Raw genomic sequence first — 19,266 nt, 5'->3', positions numbered from 1 at the left:
AGGTGCTGGAAGCAAGCCTCAATTTAGAGAGATGACCATGACCAATATCCAATGACCACATCTGGAGTGAAAAAGAAAAATACACGTGTGTGTGCGCGCACATACACACACACACACACACACACACACACACACACACACACACATCCATAGGGACTGTGTTAGTCAGTTTTCCATCACTATAACGTATGCCTTGAGATAACAAACTTCTAAAGAGAGAAGTTTATTGTGGCTCACAGTTCAAGAGATTTTAGTCCACGACAGGTTGGCCTGATTACTCTGGGCCTTTGGTGGCATATAATGGCAGAGCAAAACTACTCAACTTATGGCCAGGGACTCAGAGAAGAAGAGGAAGGGGCAGGGTCTCATTATCCCCCTCAAAGGCATGCTCCCAATGACCCCAAGATCTCCTACTAGGCCCTATGTCTTAAAGGTTGCATACCTTTAAGCCAAGCTAGGACTAAGGCTTTAACACATGGGCCTTCAAAAGTTATTACAGAACCAAACTATAGTAGGGACTGAGACAACTATTTTCTTTGGATCTCTGATAACCATGAACCTGAGGCAAAAGATCAAACAGTGAATCACTGGATTCTCAGTAACTTTAAGAAAATGAAAAGTAAATATTAAAACACATTCCACAGATCTCAGATAAACCATGTTTAACGTTCAGGCTCTCTCTTGATTTAAATATAGAGTCCTGCAAAAAACAACCAAATTCACACAATTACTAATTATTTCTTTCTTTTCTTTTCTTTTTTAAAACTGAATCAAACCCCAGATATGAATTTGGTTCCCATTTACCAAGTTTTAAAATCTCTAAACACTAGAATAAATGCTATGTTTTAATTGATGATTACAAAATAAATAATACTGGATGACTTTGGTATGAGAAAGCTCAGCCACTCAATGAATGAGTCATTCTGCACAGCCGAGTTTTCTGAATTGGTAAGAACAGCTTTGGAGGTTAATTATCTTGGGTGTAAATATTTCCCAAGTATATTGAACACTTCCCCAGCTTCTTAAGAAGTGTATTTTTTAAAATGCACTCTTTTGGTAGTCTGCTTTAGTAAGTAGAAATTATTGGCTTATATCATCAAAAACAGATGCCTGCAGGGTCAATTAAGGTTTCCCACCTTAATAGTTCAAAGCCTTCAGGGCTTGTGCTCCAATTCTTGTGTCTGAAGTTATAGTTTTTTTCTTTCCTTCTTGTCAGATTATCAGGGGGTCACTTTTCACTGCTGATTACAGCAGACTCTCACCCTATTCTAAATGTACTATTCCCAATACACTAAGGATTATTTTTCAAATAAAAAAAAATGTTAGGATCATGTTTAGAATAAAAGTAAGCATGTTTTGAAAGGGGGGGGTCTCAAGTTTTCTCTGGATTTTTATGCCATCTACTCTGCTAGTGTTGCTAAGTGGACATTTTTTGCCTCCTTCCTGGTTCTTGGCTAAGTTCCAGAAATGCAGAAAGGCACAACAGGTATGCTGGAACAAATCTTGATGCTCTTTATGATGCCTACCCTCCAAAAGTAAACTAGACCATTATATGACCTCCCTAGTGATTTTCTGTCCTGGCCACGCAACAAAACAAGTACAAAGGTTTCCATGCAGGCAAAATGTTTAGGCTGAATGATTAATCCAGAAACTGGTAGATGGTCCCCACCTTACGTAACGTTTCTATATTTTGTACTCTGCATCATTTAGCAGGACAAATAGGTAGGCATTGTAAACAAGTATGGTTAAATGAAAAATTTCCAAGTGACTTTTTAAAATCACAGAGGTTGAATTTTGTTGAATTATATTCTTTTAAACTAAGTCACTCGTTTTTAATACTATACATCTAATTACTCACTAAACCGATAACTGCTATACTGGGAAAAAATCCTCTGCATTACTCAAAAGGAAAAAAAATATTGCTCGGCATTTAAGTAACATGAAGATGATTATCATTAAACAGTCCCTACATGAGTCAAAGTCGAGCATTCAACATATAAATGACTGTACTTAAATTCTTCACATTCTACAGCATGAAAAAGTTTATATAATCTTGTTGGTCAAACCTGAGAAAGCAAAACCAAGCAGGTAAACTGAGCTACCCATTGGCATTAAAGATAGAAGCAGAGAGAGTGGATCATCAGTTACCTACCTAGTTATGTTTCTACACCCTAAGGAAGAAGGCTGGCCCTTCTACTATTTATAAATGTGGAACTCAACCAAAGGGGGCCCTGCCATTGCCACCCTGGAGTAACTGTGTGAGCTGTCAGGCTTGGGATGAATGGAATCTCCCTCAGAATGACCCTCCATACTTGGCAGTGCAGGATCCTTTGGGTGCAGTCAGGAAAAGGCCAGTGAGAATTTCCAGCAGTCACTTCCATCCTATGATTCTATATATGGAAACATCCCATTCTAGCTTCTTCAGCATCATGAGCACCATACCAGGGAGGAGGAATGAGGAAGAGGCTGGCTCTCCTCTTGCTACTGTGAAGGCACACTCACTTCACTGTCTCCCAAGTCTCCATGACTGGACAGGACCTTGTCATCAAATAGCCCAGACCTCTTCCTATTCTTGCAGGCCAGCAGCTCTAACATGGAACAGCTGGAAGAGGACCCTGCATTCTTTTCTCTGCATAAACACTGGGGGCTCTGTTCACCCTCCAGCAGCAGCATGAACTAAAGAATTTCCCCATCCAAAATCACAACCATCAGACTTTTCCCCCACCCCCAGTCTCCCCTTACTACCAGGATATAATTTCAGTCTGTCACCAGCCATAGGAGCAAATGGCAAACTGCTGGACCTTGGAGTATAGTCACTTTCTTACTAGTTGAGGTGTCTGTAAATACTAGCAGGGTAATGTGAAACAATTCTATTCTATTACTCAGGAAAGTTTCCTAACAAAAAGGACTAAGGAACCCAATTCATGGCCTGCTCTTCCAACAAGGTCCCTATCAACATGTATAACGTCATGACCAGTAAGTGAAGCCACATCATATCCGTACTGCAAATGTCATCTTAATAGTCTGTAACATCTATATATTATTCTGAAGACGAACCTCTAAAACCGTAATATTCGTGGGGGGAGTGGGAGGAGAGAAAAATAAAATTGCATTTTCAGGTATTCTTCATACAGCCTAACCAGAGCTTGGCTGCTGAAGGGCAGTCCCGGGCTTCTTCATGTGTTGCTGAAATCCAGAACCACGTTGCCCAAAAGAAGAAGGGAGGGGGGCGGGTGGAAGCCCAGAAAATCCAGACTCTACGTGACCTGACTTACTTATTTCCCAGGAAACTGCATGAGAGAAAAATCAATCATTCATGCTACCGTAGCTACCACACAGAATGGACTGAGGAGTTCACAGTGGGCAAAACACCAAAGCAGCCAGCGGAGGTAAGTAGGCGGTGAGGACCGGGTGTGGGGAGAAGGGGCACATGTCAACGGCCCCGGGGCGGGTGCCGTCCGGGTCCCCACCGAAGGCGGTCGAGGGGCGGGGCTCCAACCCCAGGCGGCGAGACTGGGTTAGGGGCAGGACCGCGGTGGCCGCGCACTTACCCGGGCTGTTGGCCTCGCCTTCCAAGACGTGCAGCTCGGCGCAGTCGGCCAGCGAGTGCTCTAGGCAGAGCTGGAGGAAGCGGGCCTGGGTCTGGCTCACGCGCTTGAGCAGCGACAGCAGCGCAACAGTCTGCTCGCACTCGTTCCAGCCCTTAAACCAGCCCGCCAGCACCCCGACCTGGTCGCGAAACATCATGGTTAGGGGGCCGCCCTCAGTCTACAAAGCCCCTCGGCGCCCCTACCCGCCCCGCCCGCCCCAAAGTTTGGCGGAGCCGCAGCCCCGCGGCCACCGGAGACGCGTTCTGGTTCCAAGGTGGCTCTGGTGCCCGGACGCTGCAGGTACTGCCTCGGCTCCTGCCTCTCTTGTCTGGTTTCAGTTACGTTCCGGTGGTTCTGGCTGATTTCCCCGGAGACGATGACAGACAGTAGCACGGAAATGTTTCTTTTTAAAAAATAAAATAAAATAAAATAACGAATTTGAAAATAAAATCCCTCACAAGGCACACAACTGAATGAAGAACGCTCTCTTTTCCCCCCTTCTCGTAGCTTCGGGATGGTGATTTCCGGCGTCCCGGGGTCTTCTCCCCGCTGGGTGGCAGCTCGGACCCTTCACACCCGCATTCCCGAGCGGCGATCACCACTGGAAGAAGAGAAAGAGCTGCAGTGAGACCTCCGCCAGTGGAGGAGCGCGCCCAGGGGGACGAGTGCATCAGAGGGTGGCTGTGGGTGGGGGCGTCCCGCGGAGGTTGAGTCCCGCAAATACCAGCCGCCGGTCGGCACCCTGGTGCGGGAGATGGGCTATTCCCGAGCGGGGAATGGCTAGAAGCCTCTTTTCCAGGTGCACGAGGAGACCCCGCAGCTTCCTGTTGCTGCGGCTGCGAACGGCTAGTGCTCCCCTCAACGCCCCACCCGGGGTGGCTTCAGGAGCTGTGCTGCGAACGCCAGCACCAGCAACAGATCTTCCCCGCTCAGAAAACTTGCAATGCGGCTCCAAAGGGGCGCGGGGGTGGGGGTGGGGGCTAACGCAAAGCAGAGGCGGAGGCAACGACAGCCCGAGTTCCTTCCTCCTCCTCCACCTCTCCCTCCTCCTCCTCCTCCTCCTCCTACCCCTTCCTCCTCCTTCTCCTCCCTCCTCCTCCTCCTTCTTCCCGAGAAGCAGCCGAGCGGCTGCAGCTCCATCTACAGCAACAGCCAGCATCTCCACCACCAGGCGCCCCTCTGGATTTAGGCCGTGAGCAGCCGCGGCAGCAGCTCGCGACAAAAATAAACTCTCCCCACCCAAAGCTCCGAGCCCAGCGGGCGGCGGCGCAGCACAGAGCCTGGCTCCCCAGCGCCGCGCCGCGCCACTCAAGCCCACCCGGGAGGTCTCCCAGGGCCTGCTTTGCCTGGAGCGATCAGCCGTGTGCGTGCGTGAGCGCGCCTGTGTGTGTACGCGCGTGTATGCTTTAGGCATCCTGCCCCCGCCGCCGCCGCCCACGGGCGGGTCGGTAGGGCCCAGCGCCTCGTCTGCGCGTCCCAGGCCGAGGCCGCTGGGTTGCGGGAGCACGCGGCGCACGGAGTCCGCCAGAGCCTGCAGCAACGCTTCTACCCGCAGCAGGGCGGCACGGCGGGGAATGCAGATCACCGCCATCCGCACACGCCCCCCAACGACCGCGAAGAAGAAAGTTCGGCTTCGGGGACTCCCCCAGTTCTATCTCGGCTGTGGTTGCCGCCGCCAGCGGGGCGGAGAGCCCAACGGCTCGGCCATCGCGGGGCGGCTCGCTCCCAGACTCCTGCTACCCAATTTCCAGAACTTGTCGGGTGTAGGGGCAAGGAACCCCAGTGACCAATGGGTCCTCCTCCAGGGGGGCGAAGGGAAGGGACACTCACCTTGGCGCGGCTCATCCCCGCGGCTCGGGGCCCTACTCGCGGGTCCGGGGCCGGGCGACTCTCAGCGGGGTTGGGGGCTCCCGGAGCGCGGTCCGCGGGCCATGCCGTCGGGGCAGGCGGAGCTGAGGAAGTGCTGCGCTGCGGGTCCGGGGCGCTACTGCCGCCGCCGCTGCTGCTGCCTCCAGTGTCGGCTCGCGGAGGACTGAGCCGCCAGAGCCGGAGCTCCCCACATGCTACTGATTAACATACACCATTACATCATGGGCTTGGCAGGGAGCGCCCAAGAGGGGGGAGAGGAACCCGGGCGGCGGCGGCTGCACGCGGGGGGAGTAGGGGGGAGGATCCCCGGACCCAGCAGGCGGTGGGGAGGGGGGGCAGATTCCTAAGTGGGGACCAGAAAAGGAGGAGAGCGAATGGGAGGAGCTGGAAGGAGCGGAGGGGTCGGGTTAGAGGAACCGCTGAACAGAGCAGAGAAGTTTGGGGAAGAGGAGGGGTCTGGGTAAATTCCTCACTGAGTGCGGTGGAAGAGCCCGGGCTCAAGAGCCACCCAAGTCCGGACAGAAGGGGACCCGGACGACGCTTAAGCGGGGGCGGTGCTGCCACCCGCTGCTCGTCCTTGGGAATGTGGTTCACCAACTCGGGTGACCCCTGGATCCTGCTGGGGCCCGTGGGTGGCTGAGCTGGGTGACCCGCAGACAGCAGATACTCGGAGTCACTGCCACTAGGGATCTGGACGGGTTCCGAGGGTCGCGAACGCTAAAGGGAGAAAGGGGAAAAGAGTAGTGCGCAGAGCTGGACGTGCCTGGGCACCGGCTCCCTGCGGCCCTAGCCCGTGGAGTACCAAAAGTGCCTTGCCCCCACGCCCCTCCGACTAGGTAGAGTGCTAGATGCCCTTTGCCTCCTGGCCCCCAGCGCCACTCCTGGTACTTGTTCTCCCTGGGGAGGCGGCCGACTTCAGTGGCCCGCTCGCAAGCTATGCCTGGCGCGCGGGCTGCGGCTTCGGGCCTGGAGCAGGGACGAGCGCCGCCCAGGGCGACAAGGAGGCGGGGCGGGGCCACCTGTCAGCCCGTCCGAGTAGCTGAGCGGGCAGCCTTTACCTGGACTTGGAGCTGGCGTAGGACAGCCGCCGGAGGCCAGGCAGGGATTTCAGGCGCGTGAGGTTGTGGAGGTTTGGACGCCTCGGCCCAGACTCACAAACTAGACGGGAAAGTGCCTCCATCTAGTCTCGAAAGTAAAGCATTGGTTAAAAATACCTTTAAAAAAATCGCTGTACCTTCTCATAGGAGTTAAAAAGTCACCAGGAGGACTTGATTCCTAAGCCCAGGCTATCTCCATGTTTTCAGAGGAAACACTGAGTCCTCCAGCATTTAACCCAGCAACTTGAGGCATGTTTATAAAGGAATACCTATGAAAAATCAGGGACACGCATGCTTCAGATCCAGCTTTCCCTATTTTCACTAATACAGTATTTTAAAGATAAACTGAGATATTATTCCACCAATTAACACTTCTGTCTTCCAACTCCTGTACATGTCCTTGTTATTTCAATCACTTCTTCCTTCTCTCAAATTTTGATTTCTGCAGCGTTTCTGACATGTCAGACTTGTGGCAGCATGTATCATCTGTTAGGGTATTGAAATGTCTTGTGGGACTGCAAAAATTTAGGTGTAAAAATTACAATAGAGTGTGTGAATTTTTTTTCAAGTTCACTTTTAATCAACCAGGAAAGTTACCTGTAAAATTTAATGAATATTTTGCCCTATTTAGAAAGCAAGGATTCTGGAACTCTTTTGTTTTTGTTTTATTACCATAGAGGCAGAAAGACTTGGTAGATCATTTTCTCCCACATGACTGTCAGTTACTCCTTCATAATAACTTGTCGCACGTGGTTCTCAGGTAATCCTTTGTAATAATTTCTATCAGGACAAGAAGAATTTTTCTCTCAATGTCCTTCCTCAGATGTAATCGGGAAGATTAGAGTGTGGGTTACCTGGGTGTGCACCTTACTACAAACTGCAGCCAAATAAATGTTTCCCATGTGGGACTTTTGGAAATCCCCAAGAGTGAATTATTTTTAAGAAAAAAAGAAAAAAAAGGTAACATTTCTTGTCAGCAGCTGCTTACCAAACGAATAGTAAAGCTAAGAAACAAAACACAACAAAACAAAATCACCTCGAGGCAAATACTCTAAAAGTCTACTTAGGCTGGAGTTAGAAAATAGTGCCATCTGCTGGTCGAGAGTAGTCCTACAGCAGCTTTTGACGTAGGAGATCTTGATTGAGCTAACTGTTGAATTCCTATTGCCCGGTTACTTTTGATTGAGAAATACAAAGATGAGGATAATATGAGTTACCAGTCCCCTTGATTTTGTGTTTTCACAATCCCTATGGCTTCCTTGCTGCTGAGACTTCTCTGATGAGAAGGAGAGTGGAGATAAAACCCAGTGATACTGCCACTTGATATTCCCCAGGGTGAAGTCATGACTAAAGGAATAAAAGTAATACCATCATCTAAATATAAAGCTTTGTATTAAATGTGGATTTTTTCCTATGGGAACAAGTGCCCAGTTATTGATAGTTAATATTGACTAAAAGTACTAACTATGCATATCACTTGGAAAAGAAATGAAACCATCCTTTCTCTAAAGGATAAAGGAGGTATTACTATGTCTATGTTCACAATTTTCCTATTTGAAGACTATTTATTGAGCAACAGCTTTGTTCCAGGCATTGGATGTGGCAGTGATTATGCTGAGTACTCTGGGTAAACCCAGTAGAAGCACTCAGTATACAATGCTTACTAACCAAACGGTATTCCAGGAATAAAAGACAGACCAGGTTATCAAATCAATCAACATTATTTTGCTTTTCAACTCCCTGGAATATGTGAAGGGAAGAAATTTGTATTAGTAAATAATTCTTTTGATCAAATAAACTCAAATGTTTAGATGTTTCAAAGATTATTAATTCACAAAAAGGATCAGTACCATATTTACAAATCACTGGTGAAGAGGGTACCTAGGTATTATATGTAATAGGCATCCTGAGAAACCCATGTCCATATATTTAAAATTCACATTTTTTTCTATCAGTAATAAGATAAAACAAACTGAAGAAAAACATTGGACATAGAAGCGCTAGAACTGTTAGCTTTAATTATTTTAGTTTATAAATTAGCAAAAGTACTAAAAACTCTGCATAAAGATAAATAACATTAAATCCAGTCATTCAATCATTCAATAAAGACATAATGAGCACTTATTCTCTGCCATGTTCTCAAGATGAAATGTTGGAGACAGATGGTATCTTTTATCTAACATCAAAGCCCATATAACATATATATGTATGTATATATGCATAACTATTTACTATATAAAGAAAATATATGAGTAAAATTTCATGTAATAGGAAATCATATGTGATGTGTGTGTGTGTGTGTGTACATATACACACACACACATATATATAAATATATACAAAATAAGATTATACCAAAGTAGTAACTATAGTTATTCTTGCTTTATGTTAAGAATACTGATAATTTTTGTGTTTTTCTATTTTTCTATTTTTGCTACCCTAAGTTAAAAATTAAAATACTGTATTAGCTCAGGACTATAGGCTCAAATTAAATTTAGAAATTGTGCTAAAGAAACTATACCAGGCTGGGAATGTAGCTCATTGATAGAGCCCTTGCCTAGAATGGGAAAGACCCTGAGTTCAATCCCCAGCACTGCAAAACAAAACAAAAACCTCATTTGTTATGGTTTGGATGTGATATTTCCCCCAAAAGCTCATGTGTGAGACAATGCAAGAAGGTTTAGAGGAGAAATCACAGAGTTATGAGAGCCTTAGCCCAATTAGTGAATTAACTTTACACTGTTGAGATTAAGTAGTAACCAAAGCGGGTAGGGTATGGCTGGAGGAGGTGGTCATTGGAGTGTGCCTTTGGTGTATATATTTTGTATCTGGCAAGTGGAATGTCTTGCTCTGATTTCTGGTCATAATGTGAGCTTCTTCTCTCTGCCTCACCTCCAGCCCTAAGGAATGGAGCGGACCGTCTGTGGACTGAGACTTCTGAAACTGGGAGTCATCAAATAAACTTTTCTTCCTCTATAATTGTTCTGGTTGGGCCTTTTAGTCACAGCAGAAAAAAAAACTGACTAAAAAACATTTGAAAACAAACCCTATACTGTAAAACTTAGGTCTTTGATTTCTAAAAAGTGTGTGTGAACCAGTTTTGCTCCTACCTAGCCTCAATACTTGGGTGTCTTGTCTTAGCCTCAGTACTCAGTCTCCTCCTCAGATCTTATCTTTCCATTGGCCAGCTTAGACACCTGTGGTTTCTCAATAGACACTGATACATTTCAGCTTCTCTGGGTTGGCATACAAAAAGTCCAAGATTTGGCCACTATCTGCTCTTCTGGTCTTCTCTTCAACATTTTATTCACCAATTCCTTCAGCAAGACGTATTTATCAAGTATAAGTCATTGTGCTAGGCAAATAGAACATACAAAGGTAGAAGATGTAGCATGTTCTCATCTACCTCTTGCTGAATCCCAATGTATACACAGATGCGCCTGCACACACGCATACACACACACACACACACACACACACACACATATGAAATGAGTCTAGGGGAGGATTAAAAGACACCAAAAGAGACAACAACTGTGCTGGGAAATTAAGGATACTGTGGATCTGTTGCCTTTTGAGCCGTCATTCATTGAATGAATAGTTTCCTCAATAGAAATAGGCAAAATTTAAACATTGATAACATCCAGTGCATGATAACATCCAGGAAGGGGGGCAGGATGTCTAAATATTGTTTGTATTCACAAAGCATCTGAAAAACTTCATATTTGTGTATTTGAAGTCGATATTTCTTCTAGCAGTAATGATTAAACCAGGAGAAGAGATGCAGACCTTCCGAGATTTTACTAGTGCCAATATGCTAGTGGAAAGTGATACCATAGTAACTACAGAATATGCTTTTCTGGATCACCTGGCAATCCAATTTGTAGGAATCTACCCTACTGAAGTAAAAGTATCTTTACTAGAAGGTAAAATATACTAAATGTAAGTATAAATGCAAAAATGTTAACTTCAACCTTGTTTGAAATAACAGAACATTATAATGCCTATCTGTAGAAGAATGGACTAATAAATCATCAAACCTCCATGTTATGAATTTGATTCATCTAATTTTTTGAAAATATTTATTCTTAAGCATTAGGTGGACACAATATCTTTATTTTACATTTATATGGTGCTAAGGATCGAACCCAGTGCCTAGTGCATGCTAGGCAAGCACTCTCCCACTGAGCCCCAACCCCAATCCTTTGACTCGTCTAATTTTGAAAGTGAGTTATGTGTTTTTTCTGAATATGTTGATAGGGCTTGCCTGCCTTCCTTGTACATTATCCATGTGAATTTAAATTTCATTTTGTTCTTTAGTTAGACTATGCATGCCCTGTTCTTTTCTCTATAATTCTTAACCTATTTTTAAAAAACAGAATATTATGTCTAGTGCAAGTTATTGGGAAGGAGACAAAAGCAAAATTTTGCAAACTAAAAAATATGGACACACTTAGAGATTAATTTTATCTTAACCTTTTTTGAAAAATAAGTAACATTTTCTTTCTCCATGAAAGTATTATACAATTAAAAGCACAAGTGCCGGAAATGGCATAAAGCAAAGAAATGTGTGAGGATTTGAAAATGAGAAAATAATTGAATAAAATTGCAGTGTCCTAATTTTTTAAAAAGTGAGTTATGTTTTATAATGCTTCAAAATATAATAGATTGAGGGGGAGATAAAACATACAGCAAAATTTTAATTGTAAAATATAAGTTGTATATACACATATAGGTATTTTCTTAGTTTTGCTGAATGTGATGATAGTACTGTGGTTATGAAGGAGAATATCTGTTTTTCTTTTTTAAAGAATGTTCATGATCACATTTGGGTAGGAAGTTAAGATGTTTGCAACTTTGAAATAATTCAGCAAAAAACACATTAATACATAAATAAAACAAATGTAGTGAATATTGAATCAGCTGCCAAATCTAAGAGGTGTATATTGAAATATTATTTCTTCTTTTCTGTATGTTCGAGGTTTTGTTTTTGTTTTCAGTATTGGGAGTAAATCCCAGGGGCACTGTACCACTGAGCTACATTCCCAAACCTTTTAATTTTATTTTTTTAATTTTGAGATAGGTTCTCACTAAATGACCTAGGCTGGTCTTGAATATGCGATCCTCCTGCCTCAGCCTCAGCCTGGGATTGCAGTTTTGTGCCACCATACCTGGTGATGGTTTTCTTAATAAAAAGTTTAAAAACAAAGTAGAAAAGTTTTAAGAGACAGAGGTGGGGTTTTGGACAGCATTTGCAAAGGCATGGAGATGCACAAGCCCTTAGTAAGTGCCATCAGGATTTGGCATTAAGAAAAATGATGTGAATTGTAATAACATCAAAGTTCACTACAGTGTTTCTCAGAGCGGGGTCCACAAACCTCAAACATCAGAATCTCCTGGGGCCTTATTAAAAATGCAGATCCCTGAGTTCTACTGATGTAGTGAATCAAACTCTCTAAAGGTCCCAGATGAGTCTCAATTATAGTGTTTACCAAACTTCCCTCTTACAAGATGCACCTGGAGCATACATTAACCATACAGATTCCCAGAGCCCTTGCTGGGTAATTCTGATTTACTTGGGCTGGGGTCTGAGAATCTGTACGTCTAGGTCATTTTGTGGTCAGTCTAGATTAGAAAACACCAAGTTAGAAAAATCTGAAGAGCCTCAATACAGTGTTTCCAAAATATACTTGGATAAGAATCAACTGGGCTGCTAGTAGAAGTCACCCATATTTGCAGACCTCACCAAAACCTACATAGAATCTTCTGGGAATAGGCAAGGAAGTCCATATTTTATTAAGAGCCCCTGGTGTTTCATGACTTCATACAATGAAGGACACATCTGAGCACAGGTGTGCAAAGCCATCTGAAAGAATCAAAGAAGCCTGAGATGTGGAAAAAGGAGAGCAAAGGAGAGAAAATACAACACTTCCTCCCTTTCAGTAGCACTTATGACATCTTAGGACTTCTGATCCCCACATTCTAGTCTTGAGAGTGATGAAAAGATGTATTTACAGGAAGAGAACCTGCCAGTAAGAGTGTGTAGCATTTTGCTGCCCTCCATGTTGGAGTTTTCACTATAAATTGATAACTTTGTTTTGCTAGATTTAATGCAAAAACCTCACAAGTTTAGGGGAATGTATGTCAACCCCAGAATAACATCCATGGCTCTCGTCCTCCTTCCTTCCTTCTTTCTTCTTGCAAAAAGAAGAGCCTTGGTGAATTTGCTAAGGTAAGTATGTCCCTTTGGAGGTTTCTGGGAAACACCTTGTCATGGGGAGGCTCTGACCCAGGAAACAGATTCAGGATTTGGCAGATGGAAGGAGATGCAAGACGCAGTTATGACTAGCATAGTAGACATTCAGTGGTGGCCATTAGCCAGCCCCCAGCTTCAGCTTCAGCCTCCAGCCAGTTCCACTTTAGTCCTTCCCTTAGCCCATTTCCATAGACCCCACCCTTTTTGAAATGTATATTTATTTTTTAGTTATAGGTAGACACACAATATCCTTATTTCATTTTTATGTGGTGCTGAGGATCGAACCCAGGGCCTCACACATGCTAGGTGAGCACTCTACTACTGAGCCACACTCCAGCCCTCCATATCCCCTTTTTTATATGAAGGCCAAAGGTGGAGTGCCAACTGGTTACATCCGGAGGGTGGGGTGCTTATGCTCACAAGTTAATATTTAATGACCTGAGTCTATATGCTGAATCAGAGTGCTTCTGGCCTTAACCAAAACATAGCTAGTATCCAGCCCTGACCACACACTTAAAACAAAACATAGCCACTGGAAGTCTCAGAGAGGGAGCTAACTACAGCCTTTTTTGGGGGCTGGCCACAATACACCTTGAAACCCCTCTCCAAGTAACTGCACATTCTACTTTCCTTTGGACTTCTATAGCATATTTAGACAAAGAAAGCTGAGTATCTGTCACGAAAATAAGCTTTTGGTCGCTGTGTAATGGGTATCTTATGTTAAACTATGGTGAAAGGAAATGGTATTTGAAAGCTTGGTGTATTTACTTGGAATAATAAAAATTAAAACTTGGCAATTTTAGTGGGCCTTTTGGTTTTTCTGGCTCATGAAATTCAGAAGTTTCAAAGCCAGAGATCCATCCCTGTAAGTGACTGTCTAGATGATGCTGGAGTGGCTGCTGCATCCGTGGTTTGATTATTAATGTGTGCTTTCTTTAAATCTGCTTTCTGTAACTTCCACTCATGGCCATGGAGGTGCACTGCTCAACCTCCTTTTAGGAGAGTTGGCTATAGATGGTGACCCTCTCTATCTGCTGCCTCATTGGGTTCACCATGATGTTTGTGCCAAAACCATGCTTCCCTGGAACTGCCCCTAGCAGTTGATGTATTGGTTCTAGAGCTAGGCCATCCTGTACCAATATGGCACTCCTTAATAGCAGTCTTTGCTCAAAGCCACCCTCTACTGCAGGGGCTTAGATCCTGGGAAACATATTTGGGATTCGGGCAGGTAAAGATAATGCAAGGTGCAGTTGGGATAGTAGACCTGCTTTATTTGGAGGCAGTGACAACTTCCCAAGTCTTTCCATAGGCCTTTTTTTTATATACAAAGAAGGTGGAGTGCCAACAGATTACATAAGTAAGCACATGCTCACAAGCAGATGTTTATGACCTTGAGTACATATGCTGAATCAGGGTGCTTATGACTACATACTAAAAACTTTGCTGGCCAGAAGTCCTGGTGAGGGAGCCTAACTATAGCCATCTTGGGCCTGCCCCACATCTCATCCACCTGACAGACGTTCTCAAGAGCAGTGCCATGTTGTAAGATTCTTCCTACCAACCCTCTCTCACAGATACCACACCTGCACTCCACTCTGAAGGTTCTCCCTACCCATTCTTACTTTTTTCTCATTTAACATTCACAGCAATTTCCCCAAATAAATGACTTTCATATCCAATTTCTTGGTATCTTCTTCAAAAATCTTCCTGAACTGACATTGGCTTAAAGAGACCCTGGAAACAGAACAAGGTATTACAAGTGCCACCTCTGCAACCATAAACAGGTTACTTCATCTATTTAATCGTCAATAAATTTGGGATAATGCTCACCACATAGGGTTGTGGTGAGACCTGAAGGGGTTAATATGTAAAGTGCCTCATAGTGCCTGGCATGGGTTAAATGGTAATGGCTTTTCCCCTACCTACTGTCACTGTGGAAAAACTAAACTGACTATTCAAACACTACTTTGATCTACCAGAATGCATCTTATATGTTCAAAAAAAGTGAAGATTTTCTTGAAAGTTGCATATGTTAAGGTACCCGGAAATTCCCTAGGTTTATAAGTGTGTGATGTCAAACAATCTAAGGTAAAATGAGTCAGTACAAATTCTAATATCCAAAGATGGAAAACTGGGAGGAATGGGATTTAGGTGAGCTGGAAATGTAGCCAGGGAGGCAGGGAAACCTTTCATGGTTGGAAGGAAGCTAGCACAGGTGATTTTTCTGGACTCTGAACACAAGAAAGGTGCAAAGTCATGGACACAAGAGCAGGCCAGACAGGTCATGACATATAGGAGGAATTGACGAGTAAAAGATTAGACTTAAATGACTGAAGAAAACTTATTTTGACACAAGGTTTCACTAAGTTGCTTAGGGCCTTGCTAAGTTGCTGAGGCTGGCCTTGAACTTTGTATCCTCCTGTCTCAGCTTCTCGAGTCACTGGGATAATAGACATGTGCCACCATGCATAGTACTTCATCATAAGTTGAAGAGCATCTGTAGTGTTTCCTGAAGGGTGTGTACAGCTACAGGAAAGTAGTTTCTGTATTAAAAATATTTTTAAAAACGGGGCTGGGTTATTGATCAGTCATAACATGGCAAAACGTATAGTCGCTGTTCCTGAAAGGTGATCCAAATGCTACATCCATAGATGATGAAAAATTCTTACATAATTTTGTAATAGTATACATGTTGAGTTAAAGAAATTTCATAGTCATTAGAGTACCACAAAGTTAATACTTGCAATCCAGATTGCTGTAGTTTACACTTTTTCTATAAATCAGGTGTGTGTGTACCATTTGTACTGAGAACACCACAGAAAGAATTATCCAAAGTTCATTGATTTTAAAATATGTCTTGGTTTGTAAACTAATTATAGTAACTTTTTGCACATTTTTGGAAATTGTATAAGAGTTTATGTATCTGCTCCTAGATACAGTGTGTAAATAAAACTTTTATTCACAAGAAAAAAAAAATGGGGCTGAGGTTGTGGTTAAGTGGCAGAGTGCTTGCCTCTCATATGTGAAGCTCTGGGTTCAATTCTTAGCACTGCTTATAAATTAAAAAAAAATATATATATATATATATATGAAAATAATCATAATGTTTGTTCTCACAAGCTTGTTAGGAGGTCTAAAATTAACTGGCATATTAGTTGGCTCATAGTAAGTACCTGATAAATATCAATTTTCTCTCTTCTGCATAAATTAGGGTGTTTACTTTGATTAATGTACAGCTTGTGTCAACCTCGTATGGCAAGCTTTATTCACCCTTGGAAGATAAGTTTTTTTGATACTGGAGATTGAACCCAGTAGTGCTCTACCACTGAGCTACATACCCAGTGGCTTTTTTTTTTCTTTTTTAGGTTTTTATTTTGATAGGGTCTCACTAAATTGCTGAGGCTAGCCTTGAACTTATGATCTTCCTGCCTTAGCCTCCCAAATCGCTGGAATTACAGGTGTGTGCCATCATGCCTGGCAGATAAGATCTCTTAAAGCTATGTAATTAGGCCTGGATGATGATGGCCAGAGCTTGACTCAGGACTCAAGGGGAGGAAGCAACTTTGGAATTGGTGATGGTTGGGAAGTGGGAAGACCAAATTAGCAGTCAATTCTGCTTAGATAGCAGCAGTGAGAGGCAGGCTGTGTAGGGCCAAGGGCCAGGGCTCAGGGAGACTAAATTTGAGTTCAGATCTCATTATAAAGAGCTCAGTGTGTTGGCAGGAGCACAGATTCAGATAGAAAGCCAGCATTTTGTTAGCTCAAGGCAGAATGGTAATTTCCTGTACCAATTTCTTGAATCCTTAGCACATTTTTACACCAATGGGATCATAGCCTACTAATCCAAACTCACATCAGTGCTGCTGGTTGGTTCAGGGAAGACTGGCTGAGGGAAGCCTCCGGGAAGCACTGGGAATCTTGGGGATCTGTTTACATTTTTATTAAAGTTCTCACCACTCTGAGGATGATTTTCAAATGGACTCCTTAAGCCAAATTGTTATGGTTTGGATCTTGAATGTCCTCCAGAGGCTTCTGTTAAAGGTTTGGTACCCAAGGCAACAGTGTTCAGAGGTAGGACTTTTAGGAAATGATTGGATCATGAGGGTTTCAACCTCATTTGTGGATTAATCCACTGATGAATTCACAATTTGATGGCATTATTGAGTGGAAATGTAGAAGGGAGGCCTAGGTGGAGGAAGTAGTCACTGGGACTATGCCCTGGTAGGGTATATCTTGTGTCTGGTCCCTCCCCAACCCCCACTCCTGTCTGCTCTCTGGTTGCCAGGAGCTGAGCAGCACCATACCCTTGTTAAGCTGTTGAGCCTCACCTCAGGCCCAGAGCAATGGAGACAGGCAACCATGAACTGAAACCTCTGACACTGTGACATGAAATAAACCTTTCCTCCTTTAGGTTGTTTTTCTAAGATATTTTGTCACAGTGATGAAAAGTTGGCTAACACACCAGTTTGAAGTTAAACAGAATGCACAGTCTAAAGGCCATGAACTGCTATGATTGATCTTCAGGAGCCAAATTGAAATGTGAATTGGATAAGTGTTAATTCTATGAAGGAAAAAAAAATCCCCCCCTCCCCACTTTCTTCCACACTGGGAATCAAATCCAGAGCCGTGTGCATGCCAGGCAAGCACTTGAACACTGAGCTACACCCCAGCCTGAAAAAAAAATATTAGTTTTGTGAAATATACAGATGCCTTTAAATATTCTTAGGTGTAATATAAATGGCATTCAGTACATTCTCAATGTTGTACAACTGTCACCACTGTCCATTTCCAAAACGTTTCCCTCATTCCAAACTGAAACAAGACCATGAAGCAGTGACTTCCCTGTCACTCTTCCTCTCAGTCCCTGTCCACCACCATTCTATGAAGTTGACTTTTCTAGGAACCTCACATAAGTGGAATCACACAGTATTTGTCCTTTTTTGACTGGACTTCTTTATTTAGCATAATGTCTTTGAAGTTGTAAAAAAATACTGACATAAATACATATTCTATATAAATATATATATCATTTATAAATATATAAATCTACTTATTTATTTATCTCTAACACTGGCTCAGGGAGTAGAATGTAGAAGGTACTTAAAAAGTTAGACTGGGACTGGAGCTGGAGCTCAGTGGCAGAGTACTTAACCTAGCATGCACGAGGCACTAGGTTTGATCTTTAGCAGCACATAAAAATAAACAAATACAATAAAGACATTACATCCATCTACAACTACAAAAATTTTTTTTAAAAAAAGTAATACTGAATAATATACCATGAAAAAAATTTTTGAGTCAGCTTTCTCTGGAAAGGAGTTAGCTAAAAAGGGTTAATTATAATATTTCAAAAACTTATATGCATTTCTTTTTGACTGATTTCTAAACAACATAATCCAAGTCAATTAACTGGTACAGTTATTCAAATAAAATAAAAATATAAACGAATGAACCACAATTTCAAACACAAATGCAGATGGCTTCTCACTTCTTAAAAATAAACAAATGTGTGAAGCATTAATTATATTTTTTTTACAGTAGAACATGTCATAATGTGTTATATAAACTTTCCAATAAATACAGTCAGAAGGTTAAATGTAAGCACTGCAAAACCACTCCTATTTCCAGGATTTATGTAGGTTACGATTGCAGAAGTGAAACTTTTGTATTTGTGGAACTTGTGGAGAGATAACTTGCTCCCAGATTGGTGTAAGAAAAAGAAAGTAAAAACCACTCATCCTGGAAGTCATCAAATCCTAATTCTGATCTTGGCTATTGCTTCAAGAATTGCCTATGTCATTTTTTTCAACTGAAAGTACAATGGAAACAAATCCACAGGGTTAAATAGTTAAGATGCAAAAAGTACAATCTAAAATCATATTTTTATAACTTAACCAAAGATCAGCATTACTTTTCCCAATATTTTTTAAACAGCAACTTCTGTTTAAATTGTTATGAGATGTTATGAAAACATTCCAAAATTCCTAGTATGAGCAACTCTCTCCTAACCAGGCACTACTGTTGTACAGGATACATTAGATAATGATTAACCCCTGTATTAGTCTGTTATTGTAACAAATACCTAAGACAATAACTCATTAAAAAATAAGGTTTATTTTGGCTCACAGTTTTGAAGGTAACAGTCCATAATTGACTGACCTCTGTTGCTTTGGGCCTATGGTGAAGTAGCCTGGCAGAAACATGTGAGAGCAACCATTCACTTCTCAGCCAGGAAGTGAAAGAATGGAAGAGGAAGATGCTGGAGTCCCCCCATCCCCTTCAAGGGCACACCCCTAATGATGTGAAGACCTCCCACTTAGCCCCATATCTTAAAGCTTCTATAACATTCTGGAGGCAGGCATGGTGGCCCTTGCCTATAATCCCAAAGACTCAGGAGGCTGAGACAGGAAGATCACAAGTTGGAGGCTAGCCTCAGCAACGTAGCAAGGCCCTG

General features: G+C 43.1%; 1 protein-coding gene across 2 annotated transcripts in view; it reads right to left on the bottom strand.

Moving 5' to 3' along the window:
* Positions 1-3,747, bottom strand: part of Samd4a (sterile alpha motif domain containing 4A) — a 208,527-nt gene extending 204,780 nt beyond the window's left edge. For both annotated transcript variants that reach the window (XM_005337956.5, XM_021735057.3), the window contains exon 1: positions 3,552-3,747. In XM_005337956.5, the coding sequence (XP_005338013.1) occupies positions 3,552-3,747 (196 nt within the window). The remainder of the gene's footprint in view (positions 1-3,551) is intronic.
* Between the last annotated feature and the right edge of the window lie 15,519 nt (positions 3,748-19,266).

The sequence above is a fragment of the Ictidomys tridecemlineatus genome, chromosome 5, assembly GCF_052094955.1.
Source record: "Ictidomys tridecemlineatus isolate mIctTri1 chromosome 5, mIctTri1.hap1, whole genome shotgun sequence".
Taxonomy (NCBI): Eukaryota; Metazoa; Chordata; class Mammalia; order Rodentia; family Sciuridae; genus Ictidomys; species Ictidomys tridecemlineatus.
The sequence above is the reverse complement of the archived record's forward strand: the minus strand, read 5'-3'. Positions and strand labels throughout refer to the sequence as shown.